Raw genomic sequence first — 25,387 nt, 5'->3', positions numbered from 1 at the left:
ATTTCTCACAGTGCTACTAGAACATTGTCTCCCAGCCCTGGACTTTATACAAGTACTTTCTCTGGAAAAAAAAAAATCCCAGATAAATCTTACACAGCTTAAAACCCATGTGGGGAAATAAAATCAACTTTTTGTAAAGCTTTATCTCAGGCAAAGCTTCATTTCTCCAGGTTGATGGCACAATCGCCACAGATTTTGTCACTGTGCACTGGGCGGTACCTATTCCCACGGTCAAGAGTGACCAGAACATGAGGATAGCGTCTCTGACCTAAAATGAACTTGACTATAGATCTCTGGTCAAATTTTAGAGTTATGGTGGAAACTCTAAATGGACATCAAATTGTTTACTAGTGAGCTTCAAGGCTACTGAAAGAATAGACCCTCCTGGAGGAGAGTAAGAACTAATAATTTAGAATTGGAGTATTTCCTTAAATTCACAGTCATCACTTGGTTATCTGTGATATGGGGTGGAGTTATTCTGAGATCTTAGAGCCATGCGGTTCAATTGATATGTGCAAGCCGATCTTTCCAGAGCAGAAATGTTTGTTTATAATTCCTGTTGGCTCAGTGTTTCATTAGAATAAAGTCTGACTCTTCTTTCATAATAAGATGAATATGATATACAAATAATATAGCAAGTCACCATAGAAATCTAGAAGCCCATTTTCAGTAAAGAGTCAAACCAGTTGTCCCAGAAAGCAGTTTCTCTTGCTGTGTAAGAAGTACTTAACTGATGAGAACCCAGGACCTTAGTGGTCTCCTACTATGTTAGTTAGGACAATGCGAGGCTTACAAGGAATTAACCCTGCAGTTGGATATAAATGTTATCTAAATAAAAATCCCCAAGACCATTCTACCTTCAAAGTTTTAAAGGACAAGGAAAAAAGAACGTAGTTTGGGGATGGATATAGAGATAATTAAAACAAAAGAGCTTCAAAGAAAATCATTGAAATGATTATCATATACTTCTTTTCTGAAAATAGCTAATAATTCACACTCCTGGGACAGGGTGTACAATACATCTGTCACACCAGCTTTCAATATCTGAAAAACATGTTTATATGTGAGAAAATACACATAGTCGTGGTATGTGGTGACAGATTGATACAAACATACATAACATACATAACATAACATAACATAATATAAAGAAAAAACAGTTTCAGAGACAAAGAGCGACTGCCTCTGGGAAGCAGTATCACTTGCACTAAGCATGCGCCTTTTACCTTATTCTAAAGCCCAACAACTAAAAAGCAAATACAGTTCTTTCAACATAGATCTTTTATTTAAAAAACATTTTATTCGTCCAATATATTTTGTTTTTTTCAGGAGCAGTTTGGTTTGACTTTGGCTTTGGTAATACATTAATATCTTTGATTTTTGAGAAAAAAGACTATTTACCAATGCTGGCCCTGAACTCTCCAGATCAAGTGAACCTTCCTCCTTAGCTTCCCAGACAAATGGGAATAAAGGAGTTCACCACCAGAGGCCACTGTCCAGCCAAGGCCTTAGCAGCCATATCATAAAATTAAGTTACACTGACTATATCTAAGAAATCCAATTAATTGTATTCAATAAAGTCGATGATGTCCATCTATACTACTATAATTGATATAATTTGCAATATCAATCATTTGGCATCTTGTTGAAAGACAGCAGAGAACGCTGATGATACAGTGTTCAATCTGTCCCCCAATCACTGTAAAAACTGAAAAGAGAACCTACTCGATTCTGCAAAGTCATTTAGTTACAGTGTACGTTTCAATGTTTCCCATTAAAAGTACTGAATCAATCTACCAAATGCATTTTCGACTCATCTAATAACTGTGTGACACTAAAACATGTACAGCAACAATTTCAAAATAAAAATAGTATTTCTATGATAATTTCCTTGAAAACCTAACCACAGTCTTGCTTTTATTAAACAATTCTATATTTTTATTTACAAATTTAATAATATGCTTATAAGTATGCTATCATCTCCAGAGTTTCCTATTAATCAAATAGATAGTAATGCTTAAAATATCTATAAGTAATAGCTGCATTTTCTTTTGGTATATTTGTTTGTTTATTCATTTATTTGGGTTCTGTTGTTTTGTTTTTGAGCTAGCAACTCTCTACAAAGTCATGCCTAGCCTGGAACTCACGATATAGACCAGGCTGGCCTTGAACGCTCAGATATCCACCTGCCTCTACCTCCTTGTGCCATCATGCCTGGCCCTGTTCTTTTTATTAGCACGTATTACTAGTATAAAGTAACAGGCTTTGCTATGGAATGCTATGGATGATATTCCCATTTTGTGAGGCATAGAATCTGGTTACATAGCCCAGACAAACCTAAATCTACAACTCACCATTCTCTCACCTGTTTTCTGAGTGTTAGAACTATAGTCAGATGCCATTATTCCAGGCAGTAAGACTACATTTTTGTACTAAATAAGAAAACAAAGTTTACATGAACCAATGATACAAAGACGTGCAGGGTATTGCACTCTGGGCCTCTCCTTCTCGTCCACACCCGAGAATTCTGTGTTACACACTCCATTAAAAAAAAAAAAAAACTGTTCGTCCTGACGACTCTAGTAAACCCTCAAACCATTCCTTTAGAAATAACTTCCCAGGCCCTAACTTTAGTATTTGGTCTCCGTGGTCGACCACTCTCTGGTCATTAGCAGGCATTTCCAATGGTCTTTCCAGTGCCTCCAATCCAATTCTCTTTATTCTGGGCTTTGAAGCCAAAGGCAGTCCCACTAACAGCCAAAGCCACCCTGTGTTGAGTTCAAGAAATCTCCTGCTTTTGAGAGAAAACTACACCTACACTTAAAAAAATCCTAGAGTGGGGTTCACAGTTTAAAACTGAAACCCTTCAAGATGATGATGATGATGATGATGATGATGATGATAATGATGATGATTTGGAGGAGGATAATGAAAGCAGGCCAGCAGTGCAGAACTACAATCCCACCCACTCGGAAGGATGAAGCAGGAGGTTTGGAGGAAATTTGAGGACAGCTGAGGTACATACCAAAACCCTATTCGAAAAAAAAAAAAAAAAAAACAGAAAAAAAGAAACAAACAAAAAAGGAAAAAAAAGACAGAAGAAATGAACTATGTTTCAGCTAAAACTAAAATATGTGAGGGCCACACAAAGTTCCTTAGGACAGGCTATCAATAAGAGACGCTTACCCTGTAAAAGTTTCAAAAGCTCTATATCTATTTCAAAGGAATAGTTTCATTATGAATCAAAGAAACATAATAAAATCATAGCACTAAAAATATAGAACCCTTTCCAGACTTGCAACAGGCACAATACCAAAACCCTAAAGCCTTAGTAATTATTTATACTAGACACAGCATTTGCAGAAAGAAACTCCTGCCATCCCACTAGTAAAATCTCAAAAGTCCTCTAAGGGAAACAGTTGAGCAATTAAACAAGAAAGGTACCGTATGACTCAACAATATTACTTTTGAATATCTATTAAAAGAAAACTATAAAGTTGTGCATGAAAATGTCCAAAGTAACAAAAAGAATGAACTACACATAGACACAGCACACATGCACAGAGAGAGAAGGGAGGATGAACTACACAGAGACACAGCACACATGCACAGAGAGAGAAGGGAGGGTGAACAATACATAGACACAGCACACATGCACAGAGAGAGAAGGGAGGATGAACTACACAGAGACACAGCACACATGCACAGAGAGAGAAGGGAGGGTGAACAATACATAGACACAGCACACATGCACAGAGAGAGAAGGGAGGGTGAACAATACATAGACACAGCACACATGCACAGAGAAGGGAGGGTGAACTACACACAGACACAGCACACATGCACAGAGAGGGAGGGATAGATGCATGCACAGAAACCCCACACAGACGCATGCAAAGCAAAAACAAAAGAGCTGGAATGAACTACTAGGACATGCTACATCCTACATGAACTGTTAATGCCTGCCAACTAAAGGAAATAAGGCAAGGAACACATATCATACATGGGGGGGGGATTTATAAAGAAAAAGTAAATTAGTTATTGACTAGGAGCTATAGACAGAAATGGAAATTAAATCTAAATGGGGAAAAGAATCTTATCAGAGGAATTCAGATGTTTTTTATAACTGATTTACAGTGTATGGGGCACAGTAGGAGACACCTGTAATCCCTGCACTGTGTAGGCAGAGGCAGGAGGATCACAAGTTAGAGGCCAACCAAGACTACAGAGCAAGTTTGAGACAGTCTGAGACAACCCTGTCTCCAAAAAAGAAAACAAACAAACAAATCTTGGTTAGCAATGACTATTGTATCACTAGGTAAACTTACTTTAAATATCATTGAATAGTACATTTGAAATGAGTAAATTTTATGAACAATAAAATCCACCTTAAGATAATCATTATACTCACCTAAAGGCACTTCTATTACTTTAAGTGTTGTTAAGATTAGACTAGCCCTGGTAAGTAATCACATTCTGCCCAGTGAGTACTACAGATAGTCCCATTACCAAAAGATCTGAGACTAAATAAAGCTACTCAGAACTAAGCACAGACACATTCACAGTTACCTAAATTATTCTGATACAATATTTAAAGTCATACACACACACACACACACACACACACACACACACACACATTTCAATGTCTTTGTATTTTATCCTGAGCACTATAGGAAAGGATTTTCTGGGATCAACGTCTCTCCTTGATCTCACTGTTCAGTTCAGGCTGGCTGTGCACTCGGGATCTTCCTGCCTCAGCCCCTCCAGTGCTGGGGTTACGGGCATGCTTCACCAACTCCAGATCTCTGGGATCTTTTTTAAGACTTAAATACTTGACAAGTAAATTTTTCGTGTTTTATGTGTTTTCCTTTTACTTAATTCTAAGCCAACTTTGGGAAATTATTTTTTTCCAAGTTGCCCTCTTTACAAGGGGACAATGAAAAGCCTGGTGACAACCCTGCGTGTCAGTTTGTTTGCTTGTTGCAGGGGTGAGACACAGACCAAAAGCAACTTGAAGGGGGAAGGGTTCATTTGGCTTACACATCCACATCCCGGTCCATCACTGAGGGAGGCCAGGGCCGGAACTGAAGCAGAGACGCGGAGAAACGCCACTGTCCACCTTAAAGCCTGTGGCGCGCCCAGCTTGCCCTCTTAGATGGCTCAAGTCTACACGGCCAAGAGTGGCGCTGCCCACAGTTGACCGAACCCTCCCACAGCAATCATTAATCACGGAAGTGCCCTACAGAGCTTCCCACGGGCCAGTCTCATAGACACGATTCCTAACCGAGGCTCCTTCTCCACAGGAGTCTCTAGTTTGTGTCAAGTTGACAAGAAATCAGTAAAGAAATAACCAGCACACCCTGTATGTCTTCAGAGACATCACTCTAAAATTTCAATATCCAATAACTGAAACTGAATTATCACAAGCCAATGAGGGAATAAGTCAATAACGCAACAAAGGATAAAGAAATCGATAACCCACACTTTGCAACTTCTTTCTGTGGTCTAAGAGGCCCCAGATAGTTGGGCTCCTTTTTGTTTTTGACCTCATCTGATGACACATTGACTCCCAGTTTCACGGCCTTCAGCTGTCCTTCCTTCTCTCAACCATGCTAGGCTTATAATTCTTGGCTCCACTTTCGCTGTTGGTCCTTCTGTTTGGGGGCCCTTACATTTAATACCACCCTTCATATAGATGACATGTTCTAACAGCAACTGTTAACTATCACCTCCATCCCAATATCAGGGCTCCACCAACAATAAGGCCACTCTCTGACATTACCTTATTTAACAAGTTTATGGCCTTTCTGGCCAGAAGGCAAGCTCTTCAAAATTAAAGCACTTACCTTCTTCTGGTCTCCCAAGCTCTCAGGTTCCAGAAGAACCCTCAGCAATACCCAGGGAATTACAAATGTGTGTATAGGTCTAGCTGCACGTATATAAGCTAAGCATGTCTATATGTATATATGTACATGTCTGTAAATATACATGTGCATGCATGCTTGTGTACATATGTAAAATGAAAATAAGGATCTTAAGTTTTTCAACAAAGATTTGTCTTCTACACAATAGTAAATGTATATATAAATAAGTATTCAAATAATGAATCACTAGAAGAGCAAAATAGTCATTGATTGATTTACTAATAACAGTGAAAGGTCTGCTATTTATTATTATCATAAAACATCATCATTTAATTATACTCTTATCCTCAGCATTTATTTTAATCATCGGCATTAACTACTTTATAAGTGGAGCATAGTCAAATAAATGAGGACTTGCAGAACTAGCTTTTGGGTCCAGTTGAATTCATATCCTGCCTTTTAATCTACCAGGACTCTGATTTTCCCAGAAATTCAAGGTCCCAGTGGAAAGCAGGCAAAGGTTGACGAAATGTCAAGTGAGGTCCCCAAATACAAGACTGCACTTGCCCATTTCAACAGAACCTGAACCTAAGTGCTCTTTCCCTGACCTTGCCTCAGCCTCCCCATTCCCACCCACACCACCTCCCATTCTGCATGGTTAACCCACATGCTGAGTTCTGGGTGCCATCCCCCACTGCGAAACAGGGAATAAAAAGATTGGAATAAGAATCACAGAGTAACAGAAAAATTATTTTGATGTTATCGAAATAAAAAAGATGACCCACAATAAATAAAGAGATAAGAAAGCACGCTACTTTGACAGGTTTGCCAGGTGACGTCATTAAAGCTCGGGGAGCTGAAGAGAAAACCTCCCCACTACCCCTCCCTCTCCCTGAGGCATTTAATTATTCGTTTACTGAATAACAACGGAGTGGCTCACAGGAAAAGACGTGGGCTGAGTAGCTCAGATAATATGATTTAGATGTCCTTTCGAGCCCTCTTCTTTCTAAGGAATGTTTCACAGTAAAATACAGCACCCTCTGCTGACCTTTGGAAGGGTCCGTGTAACCTCAGAACCAATATGAGCAGAGCAAATAATACGTTTGGTGTTATTAATGTATCTGTCCTAAGAGTGAAATTTCATAGCCATGACCCATGAAGGAAACTACCTCCCACACTTAATAACTGACAAAGCAGGAACTGGCTGTACTGCTCGCTTTTAGCCTTTCTGTATTTTTAAACCCCTTCCACAGAACTACAACCCAAAGGGTGAATGAACTCTTGTATAATCTGGTTATAGAAAATCTGGTTTGCTGAATATTTTGAAGGAATATTATGTAATAATTCATTTTCTTCAATTCCCATCTTAAAATAAGTATTATTGGATCTATTCTGCAACTGATATCCAGCTACATACAGACTTAATTATCCCTTAGTTAAAAATAATTTTTTGACTTGTTCCACAGGCCTAGAATTGCTTTATGAGAGAGCAGTCCAAAGTTTTTCAAAGCATATTCAATTTCCACCTTCCTTCTTCCTAAACCAATAGAGCCATAAAGGTAAGTCAAACCAAAAGCATTAAATTGCACAAGAAAAAAAATCTACATTAAAAATGAAAAAGAAAAAAACTATCACATTATTGTGGTTTTTTAGCATAAAGAAAATAGTTACTAACAAACGGTACACCCTACTACAAACACGTGTGCACATTCATGTCTACTGTTGCTCTATTCGCACTAGCTAGAGAATAAAATCAACCTCAACGACTACCAAGAGATGAATAGGCAAGAAAAACTATGGCACACATACACAACATTACTAGGTTGTAAAAAAAAATTAAGTCATAAAATTTGCATAAGTAGATGGAACAAGAAAAAAAATGTACCGAATAAGGTAACTCGGGCTCAGAAGGATAAATACTGTTTTCTCTCATACACAGATCCTTGCTGATGGTGATGGCAGAGGAGCAGCAGGTGGCAATTGAAGTTCAAGGTGTTATCCCACCAGGAGGAAATTCTCTGATGGGTCAATCTCTGTTAGGCAAGGCCCCAGACCCCAGAATGTCTTTTGTTTCTCCTGTGCCTTTACATGTTTGCTATCATCTTTCTCTGGTATCTTGTATGGTGGTGTGAGTGGATGTGCGGAGACCCTCACTGGCTGTAATGTGGTGTGTTTATCTTATTGGAAACATCCCAATCTACTGAGCATCTGAGGCTGTTCATTATCCTCCACACCCAGCCGCACACCGTGTACACATGAGCATGAACACACACATACAGAGACAGAAAGGACTTTTACTGCCTTAAGTATATCTTCATAATCTATCATTCATAGAAGCACAAGTCATACAGATTCTTGTGCAAAATGCTGGAAGAACTCCTACCTTCTATTATATATTAGTAAAAGTTGTGTATCTACAAAAGCTATTCAATTTCAAATGCACATTTATTTCTTATTATCACCAACATTAACACCTTGAAGTCACTAGATAGCATAATTACAGTGAAGACAACTTGGCAAGCACTTACTGGTTTAGCCGGACATCAAGAATGAACGAGGTTCCAAAGGCATCCACCTGGAAGCTTGCCTTGTCCACATGAGTCAACTGCAATATCAAAATGGTAGAGCATATTTATAGTCAGCGGTGGTGGTTTCTTACGTGAGTATTTCTTATAGTCATCCTGAAAGGCTCATCGTATTACAAATAAGAAAGCAGTTCAACAAGGAGGATAAAAGACAGCACAGCAAACAAAACTGTGTGCCTTCTTGGAAACCAGGCAGTCACCAATCCAAAGTTCATTACCATCCAGTCAAGGAGACAAGGACCCTACTTTTCTGCTTTGCCTCATCTTGAAACACTGCAAATCCAACTTTACTTCAGTAAACTTACTCCCTAATTGTTGTGGAATAATCCTCTGTACACTGTAAAGATTCGTCACTCTGATTGGTTTAATACAAAGATGGCCAGTAGTTAGACAGGAAGTATGGGAGGGACAGAGGACTCTGGAAGAAAGAAGGCAGAGTAAGAGGAGTCATCAGCCAGACACAAAGGAAGCAAGTTGTGTACAGAATGAGATAACAAGCCATGAGACAAGTCGTAGAAGTTAGATAAGAAATATGGGTCAATTTAAATGTAAGAGCTAGTTAGTAATAAGCATAAGCTATTGTCAAATCATTTATACTTAATATTAAGTCTGGATATTTAGAAACAGTTGCCAAGGCACAGAGAAACTCTGCCTACAAATGGCACCCAAACGTTCAGCAACCACAACCACATAAAACCTGAGAGAGCTTGGGAAAGGGTTCTAGACACACAGAAACGGAGTCAAGAGCCATTTCCTAGTTTCATGTCTCTGACACTGGCCACAATACTGGGATGTGTCTCCTGGTTGCTGCCTGCAGACCTGAGCAGCCAGTGTCTGATGAGCTAAGCTAGGTGGTGGGTTCCTGCCAGCCGCAGTACAGAAAAGCATCTCCTGGCAGCCATTTGTGGGAGGGCAAGCTCCAAAGCAGAGGTGGAAATCATAGCCATGCCGCTTAGCAGTCTACAGGCTCATGTGGTCCAAATGAGATTACAGATACTCAATAAAGACAGATTCAGACAAAAACAAACAAACAAAAAAAAAACCTCTGAATCAGTCACAGTGTGTTTAAAAATATACATCATAGGCTTGAAAGAGAGAAGAGAAAGAGTATATACGGTTTTAGATTGAAAATATAGTTTTAAAATAATAAGGTCCTTAAAAGGGAAGAGTAATAAAAAATATAAGTCACATAAAGATGGAAAATACAGAGATTCTGTAAGTTATTGTGCTCTCTTTAGACCTTCTGATTGCTAATGGAAAAACAACAGCTGCTAAAACACACTGGATTATAAAAAGTGCTGGATTAAACCAGCCTATATATTTTGAAAATGTCTTGACTTCACACTCAGTACACTCAGGACTAGGTGAAAAGAGAAGGCCCGATGGGCAAAAGCAACAGGATGATTCTCCTACCGGACAGGATTTGAAAGAATGTGGGCTGGGGAATCCTGCATGGCTGTCGGGGCCCACCAGCCTCCTCTAACCGGAAGACAAGGTGATCACAGAGTACTTCAGCCCCTTCTCCCAGGCAAACCTAACTCCCCCTCACTCTTCTCAGATAACTCCAACAAGCCCTGGTTTCCTCTGTTTTTTCCCAGAGTCCTCAGAGTTGCACCTTACTCTCAGCTCCACCGCTGTCACACAGCACAATCCCCTGATCTCCCAAGATCCATGCTGAAAACCCAGTGTAAGCTGCACACTTGCTACTCCACCAAAGATCTCCATCCTGCCCCCGCATTTCAAGATGCCCTCAGCTGCCTCCCAGTGCCCAGACATAGGGCTCTAGGCCCCCGACCCTCCCCAGTGCCCAAGNTCCCCTGATCTCCCAAGATCCATGCTGAAAACCCAGTGTAAGCTGCACACTTGCTACTCCACCAAAGATCTCCATCCTGCCCCCGCATTTCAAGATGCCCTCAGCTGCCCCCCAGTGCCCAGGCATAGGGCTCTAGGCCCCCAACCCTCCCCAGTGCCCAGGCATAGGGCTCTAGGCCCCCAACCCTCCCCAGTGCCCAGGCATAGGGCTCTAGGCCCCCGACCCGCCCCAGTGCCTTACGACTCAGCTGCATCAGGCAGGGTCATTCCCAACTTTACCCTTAAACTTTGCTGTCGAAAGTTGAAAGAAAACAAAATGGTTCAGAAGAAAAAAAAACTAATATAATACAGGACTTTCCTCTGAGGGAGGAGAGGGGAGCTAATGTACACTACCAACTTATTAATTTTACATGGAAGAGAGAAATAGCAGAGGTCCTGTGTGTGATTTTGTGGATAGATGTATTCTTCCCATAAGCAAGGTTCTGGGTTCAACTTTCAGCATGCCCTGCCCACCAAAGAGAAGGAGGAGGAGGAAGAGAAGGAGAAGTGGACGAATAAGGAGAAGAGAAAGAAGAGGAAGAGGAAAAGAAGGGAGGAAAAAGGAGTAGGAGGAGAAGGAGGGGGAAGAAGGAGGAGAAAAGGAGAAGGAGGAGAAGAAGAAGAGGAGGAGGAGGAGGAGGAGGAGGAGGAGGAAGAGGAAGAAGAAGAAGAAGAGGAAGAGGAAGAGGAAGAGGAAGAGGAAGAGGAAGAGGAAGAAGACGATGACGATAAGTATATCTGAGGCACATTTGGAAATAAAATTTTATAAAAATACACTTCTTCAAATTACTACATAAGAACAAATTCTGTTGTTTTGTTTTTTCTTTCTTCCTTTGGTGATGCTGGGACTGAATCAGAGCTTTGCACAAAATAGGCAAGAATTCTACCACCAAAATCCCCAGTACTTCATTTCTTATCTTAAAACTGTTTAACACTTCAATGTTACAGAATAATATTGAAAAGATCCTTAGAACTCAAATAATAGATGCTTTTATTTTACAAACAGAAAAGATGAGGCATGTATGGGCAAAAGTCATTTCCAAGTACAAGAGTCCTTGGCAGGCCAGGCATCTAGCTCCCAGAAGGCTTCACCAGCACACTTCAGCTCCTTGCTGTCCCTCTGTGGTTTGGAGATGTATGCAGATTTTCAGGACTTCTGGTTAGCTTATTATGATAGGAACATCCTTAGAGACGTGAGAATGCTCTGAGCAGCGTGTTTTAGAGGCAACAGAAAGAAAATCAAACTTCAGTTCACGGTCAGCCTGGTCTACAAGAGTTAGTTTCAGGACAGGCTCCAAAGCTACAGAGAAACCCTGCCTTGGGAAAAAAAACTGAGAATTACAGTTAAAAATATAAACTAAACTCGATTTTCCATGAAAAGATGACATAGGTGTGACAAAATATGGCTAACAGGTTATAGAAGTTGTGAAACAAAAGATGCAGAAGAAAAACGCACTAATTATTTTCAAACGATCCAGATGGCAAGGAATCTTGATAAATCAGTATAATTATATAAAGTTAATTTTAATTTCTAATTTCAAAAATGAACCATAGAATTGTAGGACCTATGGGACTTGATATGATCTCCAGATTGAGACCTGTTCACTATTCACAGAAATAGCCAAAATTTAAATATAAAGTTAATATAACACCACGTTCCCTACAAATTCAGTTTCTTGGCACCCTGTCCTTCTGTCTTGACACAGTCTAGAGTCAGCAAACCAGAGCCAACCCACATTTGCCAGAGGTTAAAAGTTAAGTTTTCAAGACTGCCTTACTCGTAACTCAAAAAGAAAAGGAGAAAAGAAAAGCAAATTGACAGCAAACCATGCACGGTAAAATCAAACCTTTGGCAAAACAAAGGCTAAGTTAACTTCAACCTGAAAACAAATAGACGACTGGTGATGGATTGGGAAGATTACCAACCAAATGGTATTATGCAATGCAACTGCAAAAGGAATTAACATTATTCAAAAGAAGAATTCAAGTATATAGCAGAGCCCTTAGCTCCTCGTGTTTCCTGAATACTGTGTCACTACACTGCCAACACAGAAGGGATTCCTGGAAGTCTAATAACGAACTACCAAGAGCAAGCCACACTTGTACGTATCAGCCCTATTTTGACACCATTGGCAATAGCCTCTCTTTCACCTTACTCATTACCCCATGGCCTCAAGTAAACTTTTGTCAGAGGACGGGGATTCCCCAAGACTGCTGTGCTGCATTACAGCATTTGTGCGGCCACAGGCGTCAGAGGAGCCAGGCAGCTGAGATAGACGATAAGTGTGTGAAGAACTGTGCAAGAAGGCATTAGCTAGGAGAGTACGCTTACACAGCATACATAAGAAATGAGTCATATTATTCACATGTGTGTGGGGATGATGACTCTCGGGTAAAGCCAGCTCTGATTTCTCTCTGGCCAACTCAATTGTGCCCTATGGCACAATTGTCATGAGGTCTATCATAGACTGCATCTAATTTCTACTTTATCTTTAACCAAACTGCTCTCTAAGTCCAGCCTTCTGCATTACTATTACAGAAATCAAAACAGTACCTGCCAGTAGGTCATTTGTTACAAAATGAAACAAACAACAATAACAACCACAAAAGCCTTGAGAGTGAACTGAGAGAGCTAGTCTGGGCTGAAATCCTGGGATTTCAGTTACAAGGGAATGAACTAGAACAAGTCGTTCAGAGTCTCAACCTGGGAGTGTTCATCTCTGCAAGTCAGGAGGAGCAGTGTGCACTCTGTGGGTGTGTGCAAGTCAGGAGCAGCAGTGCGCACTCTGTGGACGTGTGCAAGTAAGGAGGAGCAGTGTGCACTCTGTGGGCGTGTGCAAGTCAGGAGCAGCAGTGCGCACTCTGTGGGCGTGTGCAAGTAAGGAGGAGCAGTGTGCACTCTGTGGGCGTGTGCAAGTCAGAAGCAGCAGTGCGCACTCTGTGGGCGTGTGCAAGTAAGGAGGAGCAGTGTGCACTCTGTGGGCGTGTGCAAGTCAGGAGCAGCAGTGTGCACTCTGTGGGTATGTGCAAGTCAGGAGCAGCAGTGTGCACTCTGTGGGTGTGTGCAATTCAGTGGGCCCCCTTTGTCCTTAGACTTTTGACCACAGTGAAGACCTCAGGATAGAAAATGACTGAGATGAGGTCCTTGCACCCTCCACCTCCCCAAACCTCACAGTCAAAAGGAACCGAATGATTACAAAATATGGATATGTGCCTTCATAGTATGAGCTACAACACCAGCTCTCCCTCTGCAGCTAGCCTAAGGTGATGGGCTGCTTCCCAAACTGAGGAAACTGGATAAACATACCTTGCAAAGGACCCACAAGGGCACAAAGTCAGATACAGTCAGCACAGAAAAGCATGGGAAGCGCTGAGATGTAGTCAGGTAGCATGAGGAATCAGTTGTGGAAGGTCGGGCCTTCTGTGGGCACCGAGGGACATCTCAACACTGGCTCCACACTGATTTTGCTAAGAAAATTCTCCTAAGTGCATGAAAGCCTGTGCTGTGGACTCTGAGATTCCACAGTGAAATGGGAAGACAACATTTTGAGAGTGGTACCATGTCGGTGTGAGGTGTGGTAGGTTAAAAGTAGTCACTGTAAACTCACCTGAGAAAGGCAGTTTATCCTGAGAGCACTAAAAAGTGGGTATGAAGGTCTTCATGGCAGCAGGTATTCAATACACAGAATTCCCATCCCTTTCCTTTGCTACTTAGGAACAGCAATAACAAAAGTCCGCCTTTGAAAACAGGTGATCCACATCTACTTACTGGTTTACTAAACATAACTTTTCGTTTTCTTGATAGAGTTTCACTGTCTATCCCTAACTGACTTTGTACTTGCGTTCTAGTCCAGGGTGACTTCAAATTCACAGCAATATCCCTGCTTTACCCTCCATGCTCAGACCACAAGATCACAACACATTCAACTATCCCAAGTAAAATATATGTTTTTCTGAAAATTTACTACCTAAAGCTTGTTGAGTTCAACCAAAACAACGTAAGTTTTAAAGTTTTGTGTAAGGAAGAGAAGGAAAAGGTAAGTGGGAGCTGGCACATTGTGGGGTCACAGGAGGAACTCTATGATAAATAACATGGAAATTCCAATCTTTGCCATTTTAGTTAAAAAAAAAAAAAAGAACCAAGACCAAGTTTATTGAGTGTCTACTTTGTGGTAGACAATGTGCCGGTCCTTGTAGAGGTGTTTTTGGAATCACTTAGCTCCCTTATTCCCATTTCCTTTTTCCTTTTTGCTTTCCAAATCTAACTTCAGTCCTTGCTGACTCTGTTTAACGTGGAGTTTTGAACAAGGATGTAAGCATCATATACTGCTCTTACTTGGGGGTTTTCTACTGAAGGGCAAAGGTTATGCTGTGCAGATGTCAAATAAGATGACTTCTTTGGAGGCCCTGCATCTGTGTTGCTGAGTTTCCTGGAGTTCTGGGGACACTGACCGCCCTGGACCCTGTGACTTCCTGGATGCTGAGGTCCTTTGCTCCAGTGGCCGCTGTTCCAATAAGCAGGAAGGCAGACTGTGCTGACCCTGGCATCCGCTCCCATTTTCTCAGCTCTCCATCCAGGAAGCCAGGCAGCCTCATTACCTATTTATGCCTCGCTATCTCCTGATAAATCGCCCTCTCAATCATCCCAGCCATTAGCTGCCCATTACTAGACCTTTACTTTCAGGCCTGAACAAGGAAATGCTCACTCGCCTCATTCTGAAGGTCAAAGAAGACATTGCAGATACTCAGTAGCCGGGCAACGCTGAGCTGTAATTAAAACTGAGCATAAGGAGTCCTAAAATCCGTAAGGAGTAGAGAAAACCCCTCAGGTGAATCGGCCCTGGGAAACGCTGCGGCTCCTCAGTGCAGGGAAGACCTGGGAGAAATGAGGCTAGAGCGCCTCCCAGCCCACTCTTCCCAGCCCACTCTTCCCAGCCCACAGTGGGCTTGACATTTGACTGAAAACGGAGTCAGGAAAACTCCCTACCTTCCACCTTTTGCTCACATGTGAGACAAGGAAAGAGCCGTAATCATAGTGTTGTAGATGTAAAGGGATGAGTTTGCAGTGGAGAGACTTGCTGCAGATAGCAACGCAGGTGGGAAATGCCAAAGACGGGGAAAATCAGAGAAAGAAATATGACCGAGCCGTGAAGCTCACGCTCTAATCAATACTTAGGCAGCTGAGCCCCCAAGCCAATAATTTCAAAAGCAAACTTGTAAACAAGGTCACAGTGTGCCCTGGGGACGACACCAGAGATGGGCCAGCTCCGAAAAGTAGAACTAAGAATGGGGGATTCCTCCAGTCAAGATTTATTTCAGCCGTCTCTATTCTGTCTTTTTGCTATGATTGTGTTATTTCGTCTCACTTACAGACACTAGAGGTGCCTGAGAATTAAGATCACTTGCACTGAGGGGCTACCTCCAGTGTCGGCAGAAGGAAAACGGGAGACTATCACTGAACAAAACCTCGTGGTAAATGCATCAATTCTGCTGCATCTTTTTAGGAAACAAACTTCCATAGGGTGAGCCTTTGCTCACTCTTCTGTGGCTAGGAAATAAAGTTACATAATTTGAGAGGGCTTTTATCACACGCTCATACACATATGTGCACACACGCGTGTGCAAGCACACACAGACACACACACACACACATATATCCGCACATGTGCACAATAACTTTTAAAAGAAACGAATTCCTTCTGTACTCCACATCTCAACTGCCCCAAAATTTTTCATGCGTGTGTCAAGAAATAATCCAAGAAAAAAAATTAAAAGAGCAAAACTCATACTGGAGAGGAAGAGCCATCGCCGTGGTCTGTCACCGTCCACGGTGACAAAGAGTATTTTCATCCGTAACCCTCTAGCAACCACCAAAAGTTTTCATCCCTGCGATATGAAATGACAGCGCTCTAGAAACAAGGGCCACCGCAAAGTCATCGTATTTTTGTCTCCCAGGTAGCGGGATGAAGACCAGTGGAACACAATAGTCATTTCAATTACCCAATTACCACAGTGATGGAAGGCGAGTGAACACTGTATGTATGTGTGTGTGTGCATGTGCGTATGAGTTCAATTCCCAGCAGCCACATGGTGGCTCACAACCATCTATATTGAGATCTGGCGCCCTCTGTTGGGCTGTAGGCAGAACATTGTATACATAATAAGTAAATCTTTTAAAAAAAATTAAAGTATGGAGTTATTGAACATAGTCACAGGCAGAACACAGCAAGAAATTAGAACAGCAAATTATAACATAAATCTAGCCCTACAATGTAATTGATGGGTTTTCACATACTACCAGCTAGCATCTCCAAGCTGCTCTACAGAGCGACTCTTTACCATTAAGTTAAAGGGAAAACAAAGAATCTGTCTACCATATATGTTTAAAGTAAGACATAAATATCAATTTTAAAAACTTATTTTACATGTATCTGGTATATAGTCATTTCAGCAATTCTGCCTTTAAAAATATCAATGAAGTCAGGCATGGTGGTACATGCCTCAAACCTCAGCACATGGGAGGCAAGAGGATGAGTTATACATTCAGTTCCAGGATAGCCTGGGCTACGGTGTGAGCCCCTGTCTCAAAATAAACAAATACAGAAACCTATGTGAAAACGGTTCCAGCGAAGAAAATTTCATATACATGGTGATAAAAATCTAAGGGATGGCAAAAAAATAATGAAAGTATTCAGTCATAGAATAGATAAAGAGATTCTAGAATGTAAATTTATTCATGCTTCTATTATTTACCGAAGCAAGTCACTACTGGCTTCTGCCATAGAAATATCAATCTGGCCACTTAACCCTCAGCACAAAACACTTTCCCTAAAAAGTGGAATGCATTTCAAAAATACTCCAGGCAGTGGTGGTGCACGCCTTTAATCCCAGCACTCAGAAGACAGAGGCAGGTGGATCTCTGAGTTCAAGACCAGCCTGGCCTTATATAATGAATTCCAGGACAGCCAGGGCTACACAGAGAAACTCTATCTCAAAAAATAAAAAAATAAAAATATAGAGTCTCAATTATGTCTTGAAGAAAAAAAACATTAAGAGATGCTGTTTTATGAAACACAAGAAAATTCTACAAACCAATTCATATCTTATAATGCTCGTGTGTACATATGTATGTGAACATGCATACAAATTAGGGCAAGAAATGGTGTCAACTATATACCTATATTTTGGAAGGAGTGAACTCTGTAGCTTGCTGAGTCCACCTACAAAGAGCTGAAAGTAAAAGGAATGGCTAGTGCTCTAAATGATGAGAGCCTTCCTGGGAGGCTTCTCAGACGTGCTCACAGTAGGTACTGACAGGAAGTCAGAACCACAGCCCATCCTGTTAGCTCTGAAAGACATCTTTCTCCAAGGGCACAAGGCCAGTAACCCTCAAGCTTTCTCCTTAGCATCATGACCGCCCTTCACGCCTGAACACAAAAAGGGATGAAACTGTTCACCTGACCTTTCTGGCACAAACTCAACCTGTAACAATTTTACGTCAAAGGCTGGTGGACCATGGGCACCATAGTGTCATAAACAGAAATAAAACCAAATAAAATAATTGGGAGCCATGGCCTCATTAGAACAGGAGGGTGGAAGTTCCAAGCCCAGAGCTGGACCGGAGCCATTTTCTGCCTCTGTGCAGATGCCAAACCTCACAAAACTGCACAAACACGGGGTCTATGCTGGCATTGTGGGATCCAGGTCTCTGGGTGTTCAATGTTTTGATACAAAGTTGAATACACTATGCTCCCTAGTTCTTGCCTCATTGGGGGCAAACTAGAATAATTTTATGAGGACTCCATGCATACGACATACTGAGTTATAGAAAGGATTTCTACAGGAATCTAGGTTCCTTTTACAAAGGGAAAAGCCAAGTTGAGTTAACTTCTTGTTACTCCATGAAAATGAGCACTTCAAAAGCGCCACAGAGGTCATTTAACTTATTAAGTCATCCCGAGGGAGCATTTATTCACGTCTCAAAGTCATGTAGGTAGCCTCTCTCTGTACCTCCCCCACTGAGTTTCTCAGAAACTGCCTCCTGGCAAAGGCTCCTGACTCAACATTCCCCAGACCAGCATCCTCAGCAAACTTTCTCTGCACCATCTCTGCCCTTTGCAGATCTTCCTGGAATGTTCCACCATCTTCCTGACAACTTCAAGCCTGAATGCAAGGTGTGCCAAGGACTCCCTGAAAACTCAGCAGACTCTGAGGAAGAGAAGGTCCTGCCCACAGACCTCTGTTGTCTGGAAAAGCATGTTTCTGTTATGCAAGGCAGTAACATAACCCAGTTTTTAAATCCGGCCCCAAAGAGCTTTCCTTCTCCACCATAACCAAGAAAAGCTGCATTGGAGCAGCAGTTAGAACTCCAGATTCAACAGACACATTTCCTTCCTAAACCCAAGCTCTACCTGCTGTATAATGAGTGATCTTGGGTAAATACTGAAGTTTTCTATGCCTCAGGCTTTCTATTTATTAAGTGGCAGCCTCTGAGATGCTGTAAAGACTAAACAGGTTTAAGAGTGAAGATACGTATAAGCAGCAAAAGACTAAGCATATATGAACAAAATTCCTTCTGGAATCAGCGGCCAGACTATTTCTGCTTCCATTGTGGCTTCCCTAGCTGACAATCCCTCCAGCCTCTGTCTGACAGGTCCATCTCATTCGGCTGCACAGTCCTCCACTCTCAACAGGGGACCAAGCGCCCTGGGCCCCCAGTGCTCGGCAACCTGCTTGGTACAGAGGACTTGCTCACTGGAGATTTCAACTCTGACAACTACGCTAGGATGACGATTTGGAGAAAAGGCATCTTAGATGTAGTGATTAGACAAAAGTGGGACATACTGCCCGGGACTACAGTAAACACTGCTCTCATATAAACTACCTTATTGGTTTGTTATGTGGTAGCTATAAGCAATACCATTGTCGTAGAGAACACAATCCTTATCAGCATTTGCACTCTGCCTACTCTGATTGGAATTAGGGCCGTCACGTTTGCTGCTGAGTTCACTAGTGTCAACTGCAAGACTGTAATGTGCACTCTCTGCAGGACAGGGGGAGGCTGGGCGGCTGAGTTTTGGGGAGCCTCAAAGAGTTATGGGATTCAGTCTTCCACTATGAAATCGACTGATGAGTCTGCTTTTAAAAAGGGGCTTTTTATCTACCCGTTCATTTTTGGGGTGGTAGCGATTGAATACACTGGACACACACTCTCCCACTAAGCTCCGCCCCTGCTCAAGCTCTTCGGTTTCTCAAGTCCTGTTTCAGTCTGCTCCGATGCTGAATCATCTTGCGTTCCCTCTTGGACAGCTAACAAAAGTGTCTTAATGCAATCTGTGTCTACTTCCTCCCTTGGTGAAACAGAATCTGTTCGAAGGTGAGTTGGAAGCGTCCTTCTCATCTTTTATGCACAGTAAAACGTCCATGCTACTTAGTAAGCTCTTAGAGCCCGTTAGCACTGCAAAGTCTACAAACACAAAAAGGGAAGCTTATTTCCTTCCGTGCATGCATTAACCGTAAAATGTAAGTATATTTAAGAGCACAAAAAAAATAATATGACTGCACAGAGAAGAACCCGTATGCGTTCTGCTGTGATATGTGGAACAAGAAGGGGACTGGGTTACATCCAGAGACCCCAGGGAGCATCTACCTGGTCTTCCTTGCTGAGATTATCCAGTAGGTTACAGGGATGGAACAAAAATAGGTCTAGAGATAAGAATTATTCCAGATAAGGATAATCACAGACACCATTCTCCAGTAAGACTTTTTCTGCTAGCTGTGGTGGCACAACTGTATTTCCAAGAGTCAGCAAGTAGAAGCAGGAGAATCAACAAAAGATTGAGTCCAGCCTAGGTTGTGAGTTCCAGGCTAACTAGGGCTAAATATCAAGGATCTACCACAAAACAAAACAATGATTTTCCCATCTGACCTTGTGTGTGTGTGTGTGTGTGTGTGTATATGTGTGTATGTGTGTGTATGTGTGTGTATGTGTGTGTGTGTGTGAGTCTGTTTCCTTGTTTATGTGTTTTTGAGACAGTCTTACTCGTTAGTTCTGACCCAGAACTCTCCAAGTAGATCAGACTGGCCTTGAACTCACAGAGATCTGCCCACTTTGGGCTCCTGAGGACTAGGATTAAAGGTTGTGCCACCACGCCTGGCAAGCACCACCTTCTTGCTACTGACAGACACGTTTAAGCCTTGGAGTCATCTACTGGTCCTCTTGGACGCCTGCAGCTTCATTTCTCACCTTCCAAGGAGGTTGTCTCCGAGGACTCCGGGAGCAAGCACCCTGCTTACAATAGAGGGCTGAGCATTACTGCCGTGATGGAGTGCTGGCCTAACCTGCACAAGCCCTAAAGTCAATCTCCAACACTGAAAAAGAAATCACAGTCTATGCCTTCGTGCTACTTGGCCATCCCAAGACTATAAAATTCCTACTGCCATGCTGTTTTCTTCCCATAGCACTTCTTTTATTTATTTATTTATTTATTATTTATTATGTATACAATATTCAGTTTGTGTGTATGTCTGCAGGCCAGAAGAGGGCACCAGACCTTATTACAGATTGTTGTGAGCCACCATGTGGTTGCCGGGAATTGAACTCAGGACCTCTGGAACAGCAGGCAATGCTCTTAACCACTGATCCATCTCTTCAGCCCCCAGCTAGCACTTCTTATTAGCTAATACACCTGCTAAAATATGGACCTCAAAAGATAAAAGTAATCGCTGACATAATCCAAGGGCCTGGAACAGTTCTTGCCATATAGTACATCTTCAGTAAGTATCAATGAAGTGAATTAAATGAATGTCAGTTTACAAACCAAGTCATAAAAAGTAGTTATCACACTCATGCACACAGACATATACAAACATACATGCATATGTTATTGTGAAATAACAGAACCAGAGGCACATGGCTATGTTCCCAGTATTCAGGAAGCCTGAGGTCAGCCTGGGTAAGAAAGCAAGTACTAGGCTAGTCAAAGAAACTTGGCAAGAGCTGTCATGTTAAAACTTTGTACAAAAAGAAAGAAGACTTCAAGTCTATTCCATACTTTCCAATCTCAGTTTATTTGTTTTTGAGACAGTCGAAATATTTTGCAAGGATGGAAGGAGAAAGGGACAAAAAGGACCTGCAGTTCTGGTGACAATATACTGCAGAGAGCAGGGACTTAAGAAGCTGTGGTTAAGGCTCAGACATAACTGACAAACTCAACCACAGGGGAGAGAAGTGCACAGAAAGCAGTCATTTCTCTCTTCAAGTGAAATGCAAGACCAAAAGCTGACCCACAGGCCTCACGGAGATGAAACATCCCATCACACATACACACACATGCATGCACACACACATGCACGCATGCATGCATGCACGCACACATGCACGCACACGCATGCACGCACACATGCACGCACACGCATGCATGCACACCAGTACAGCAGCACTAACAACCCTAGGCACATTTGGAGCCTTCTTCCTGAACCCTTTCTGTCATGAACATATGAGGCTCAAAGGAAAGCATACGGGCTTTTCCTAACCTAATTATTTCTTGAGGGAAACAACACAAACAATTCACTCTGAAATAACAGATTTTGGAGAGAATGTTTGTTGAGAACTGTTAGAAATCTGGGAACACATGGTTGATTGATTAAGTGTTGAAATATTTATTAAATAAGAGAATCCACGGCAAGAAGATGGAACTGGCTCCGTGAAGCTGAAGACGGCATCCAGCAGTGGCCGGGAGTCCTGTTGATAGGAGCCTGAGCCGAGGAATCTCGCGAGCATGCGACAGCACCCACGGATGCTGCTGTGATAAAAGCCAGGGGGTCTCACCCCCTAAAGAGGGAAACGACACACTGAAAATGACTACAAGCTTTCTAAAAGCTATATTTAAAAAAAGAAAAGATTAAGATTAAATTACACACTTAAAAGGGGAATTTCTATGGCATAGGAATTGTTTAACAGCAAAGTTATATAGATGGATGGATGGATGGATGGATGGACGGACGGACGGACGGATGGACAGACAGACAGACAGACAGATGAAAGAAAACTCCAGCGACTGGGCAGAGCACAGCAGTAGAATGCCCAGGATAACTCTCATCCCCTCCCTCTCCCCCACCCAGTGCTGCAATTTGGGCTTTCTCTAAAAAGGAAAGAACTATAAAATCACCATAACGTATCATGGCTAGCAGTTTTGGGAAACATGAAATAGAACATGGAAAAACAAGAAGCACCCTGCTGCGTGTAGCAAGGTTGTATGACACACATTTTGTTCTGTGGAATGCTCAGATTTCCACATGTGCACACAAACTCTTTTATGTATCATCGCTACTCACAATGAAAGAATTTAATTAATACAAATGTTTACCACGAGAATGAATAAATAATGACCACTCGGCAATAAAAAGGAAAAGAGTATACAAGCTATAACCTGGATCAATGTTGAAAAACGTGAAAAAAGTGAAGTCTATCTGAAGGATCCAGAATAGGCAAATCTATGGAAGACAAAAAGTTGTTTTAAAAGGGACCAAGGAGATGGCTCAGCCAGTAAAGGTACCTGCCACCAAGGCTAATGACCTGAGTTTGATCCTCAAGACCCACATGGTGGAAGGAGAGAAGGAGAGAACCAATCCTCTGACCTCCGCAGGTACAGCACGGCACACATGTGCCTACACAACCCTACATAGACAGGATGTAAATATATATGTACACACGCTATTTATAAGTAAGATAAGAATTCTTTTGTTTCTGAGATTATCAAAGGTTACCTGAAGTCATAGAGATAGCTAAGGAGTTTATTTCTTCAGAATGGTGTCTGAACTTCATCCTTTAATATGTTCTATTCCCTGTGCAAATCCCGAATCTCTCTCCTACTTTACCTTTATTCTCAGATCCTCCGTTACACTACGCTATAAACACACGAAACTACTTAGACTACACTATTGTCCTCTGTTGGTTCTTTTCCAGGAGTAAACTAGTATGTGCAGCTCTTTAGGAAACATGGAGATCTCCTGGTGTGCCACGTGGGTAGCCACCTCGTATATTTAAAAATAGTAAAACGTCTTGAATTTGCACTCATCACTAATATTAAAGTAGGTTAGGCCAGAACAGCGCCTCCCACCTGTTATACTGGTACAGGTGTGGAGACGAGGACAAGAGACTTGAGAGTTCAAGACTGGCTGGAGCAGCAGAGCAAGCACTCCAAGAATAAAAGGCAGTTGGAGAGATGCAGTGATGGCTCAGAAACTAAAGGGGTCTGCCCCAAGCCTGGGGACCCGTGCTCTATCCCCGGGACCAACGTAATGGAAGGGGAGAAGTGTTTCCCACAGTTTTCATCACATGTTTGTACACGCACACACACACACACACACACACACACACTAATTAAATGCTCTTTAAAAGTCTATTACATAGTTGATAAAGAATTAATTTATACATTATTATTAAATTTCATAGTACGCCTGCATCTTATACATATTTGAAATACTTAATTGCATATGACTAATTAATGGTAAAGCATACAACTCATTAGTATCAAATACCACATTTTCATAAAAGAGAAAGAAATTAGAAAAAGTTAAAACAAAATATTAAGACAGGAATTATAGGGGTTTAGCTCCAAGAAAAAAAATTAAGTAGGGCCTTAGTTTAAAACTACAGTTAAAAATTAAAGAATAACTAACTGTTCAGAGAAATCCTCACCTGAATATGTCCCATGAACTCAAACCTATCAAAAATGCTATGACACTCTTGCAAAAGACGCACAACATTGTCTCAAAGAAAATGCTGCTCCCGACAGCCAGTGACAAAGTCTGCAACACATTTCAAAGTACTAACTACAGCTAAGTTGCAGGAAACACCGAAATCTCCTTGAAAATAACTCAGCAAGTAAGGCAAATGATTAAGAACAATTATTCATCTCAATGATTGTTTACCTTCTAAACTCAACTCTACACACTCATTCACTGAACATTCAATTAACAAGCATCGCATATCACTCAAAATGAACTATTACTCATTTTACACAATTTTAGAGCATTTTAGAGCTATGATTTTTAGAGAATAAAAAAAATCCCTGCATGAGTTAGGAAACCAGCTTTTCACTGGGTGACATCTCCTGACCCAGATGGGGCCCAGTGCAACTGTCTCAATTACATAATGGGGAGAAAGGAGCATGGGCTCCTGAATTATGAGGCGTTTAAGTCCTCTCCCACAACCCCGAGGAACGGTAAAAAGACCCACCAAGAATAAAAAGGAAGAGAAGAAAGGAAAAGAGGGAAGAAGACAACGAGGAAGGAAGAAGAAAGAAGGGGAAAAGGAATGGGGGAGAATCGTTCTGGCAGAACCACAAACCCAGTCCTCACCGGGAACAGAAGCACTCCCAGGGCCGTCAGGGCAAACCTGGCTAAACGCAGGCTCCTGTTTGCTAAACACAAACCTTAGAATCAAAATCAGTGTCCATCACTGAAATCCCAATGGCTGAGGCTAAAATGTATCAGGCTTTCCCAGGCAGCCCTGCCTAAGCTGACTCAGGAGGATGCTGGGTCCTTCTTGTGCAATGGGCCCAGTCTCTTCTCTGTAGTGGATCTGTGGTGACCCTGAGCCTCATCTTCTCCCCACCCTTACTCAAAATCCACTCCTGCCCACATCTGGATGATCTTAGGTCACTTGTTTAGCCAGCTGTCTCCTTCCTATACCGTACATTAATAAAGCCAGACTATGCGTAGCTTTGACTGTCACTTGTACCTGCTGAAGATCCACAATTTTGTTTCTAGGAGAACCCTGGCAGGACACTCTAAGCGCATCAAAAACACACCAGGGGACTGAAGGAAATCTGCAGAATAAGGTTGTGTGAAGGAGCAGCTCCTCTCCTTCTTCCAGGGAAAAGGGAAACTGTAGAGGAAGGTTTAATCAACATCAGGACCTGCCCATCAGTTCAGTACAGCCTCAGTGTGCTAATGCTGCCAGTGAGGGAGAGAGCCTACCTAGTGAACAAATGAGGAGGAGGAGGAGGAGGGGAGGAGGAGGAGGAGGAGGAGGGGAGGAGGAGGGGGGGAGGAAGAGGAGAAGGGGAGGAGGAGGGG

General features: G+C 42.0%; 1 protein-coding gene across 11 annotated transcripts in view; it reads right to left on the bottom strand.

The window, feature by feature from the left end:
- Adam22 (ADAM metallopeptidase domain 22) overlaps positions 1-25,387 on the bottom strand; it is a 202,363-nt gene that overhangs the window by 168,262 nt on the left and 8,714 nt on the right. For all 11 annotated transcript variants that reach the window (XM_050139756.1, XM_050139758.1, XM_050139759.1 and 8 more), the window contains exon 3: positions 8,396-8,472. In XM_050139756.1, the coding sequence (XP_049995713.1) occupies positions 8,396-8,472 (77 nt within the window). The remainder of the gene's footprint in view (positions 1-8,395; positions 8,473-25,387) is intronic.

The sequence above is a fragment of the Alexandromys fortis genome, unplaced genomic scaffold (assembly GCF_014885135.2).
Source record: "Alexandromys fortis isolate MF-2015 unplaced genomic scaffold, M_Fortis_MF-2015_v1.1 scaffold_38, whole genome shotgun sequence".
Classification (NCBI taxonomy): Eukaryota; Metazoa; Chordata; class Mammalia; order Rodentia; family Cricetidae; genus Alexandromys; species Alexandromys fortis.
The sequence above is the reverse complement of the archived record's forward strand: the minus strand, read 5'-3'. Positions and strand labels throughout refer to the sequence as shown.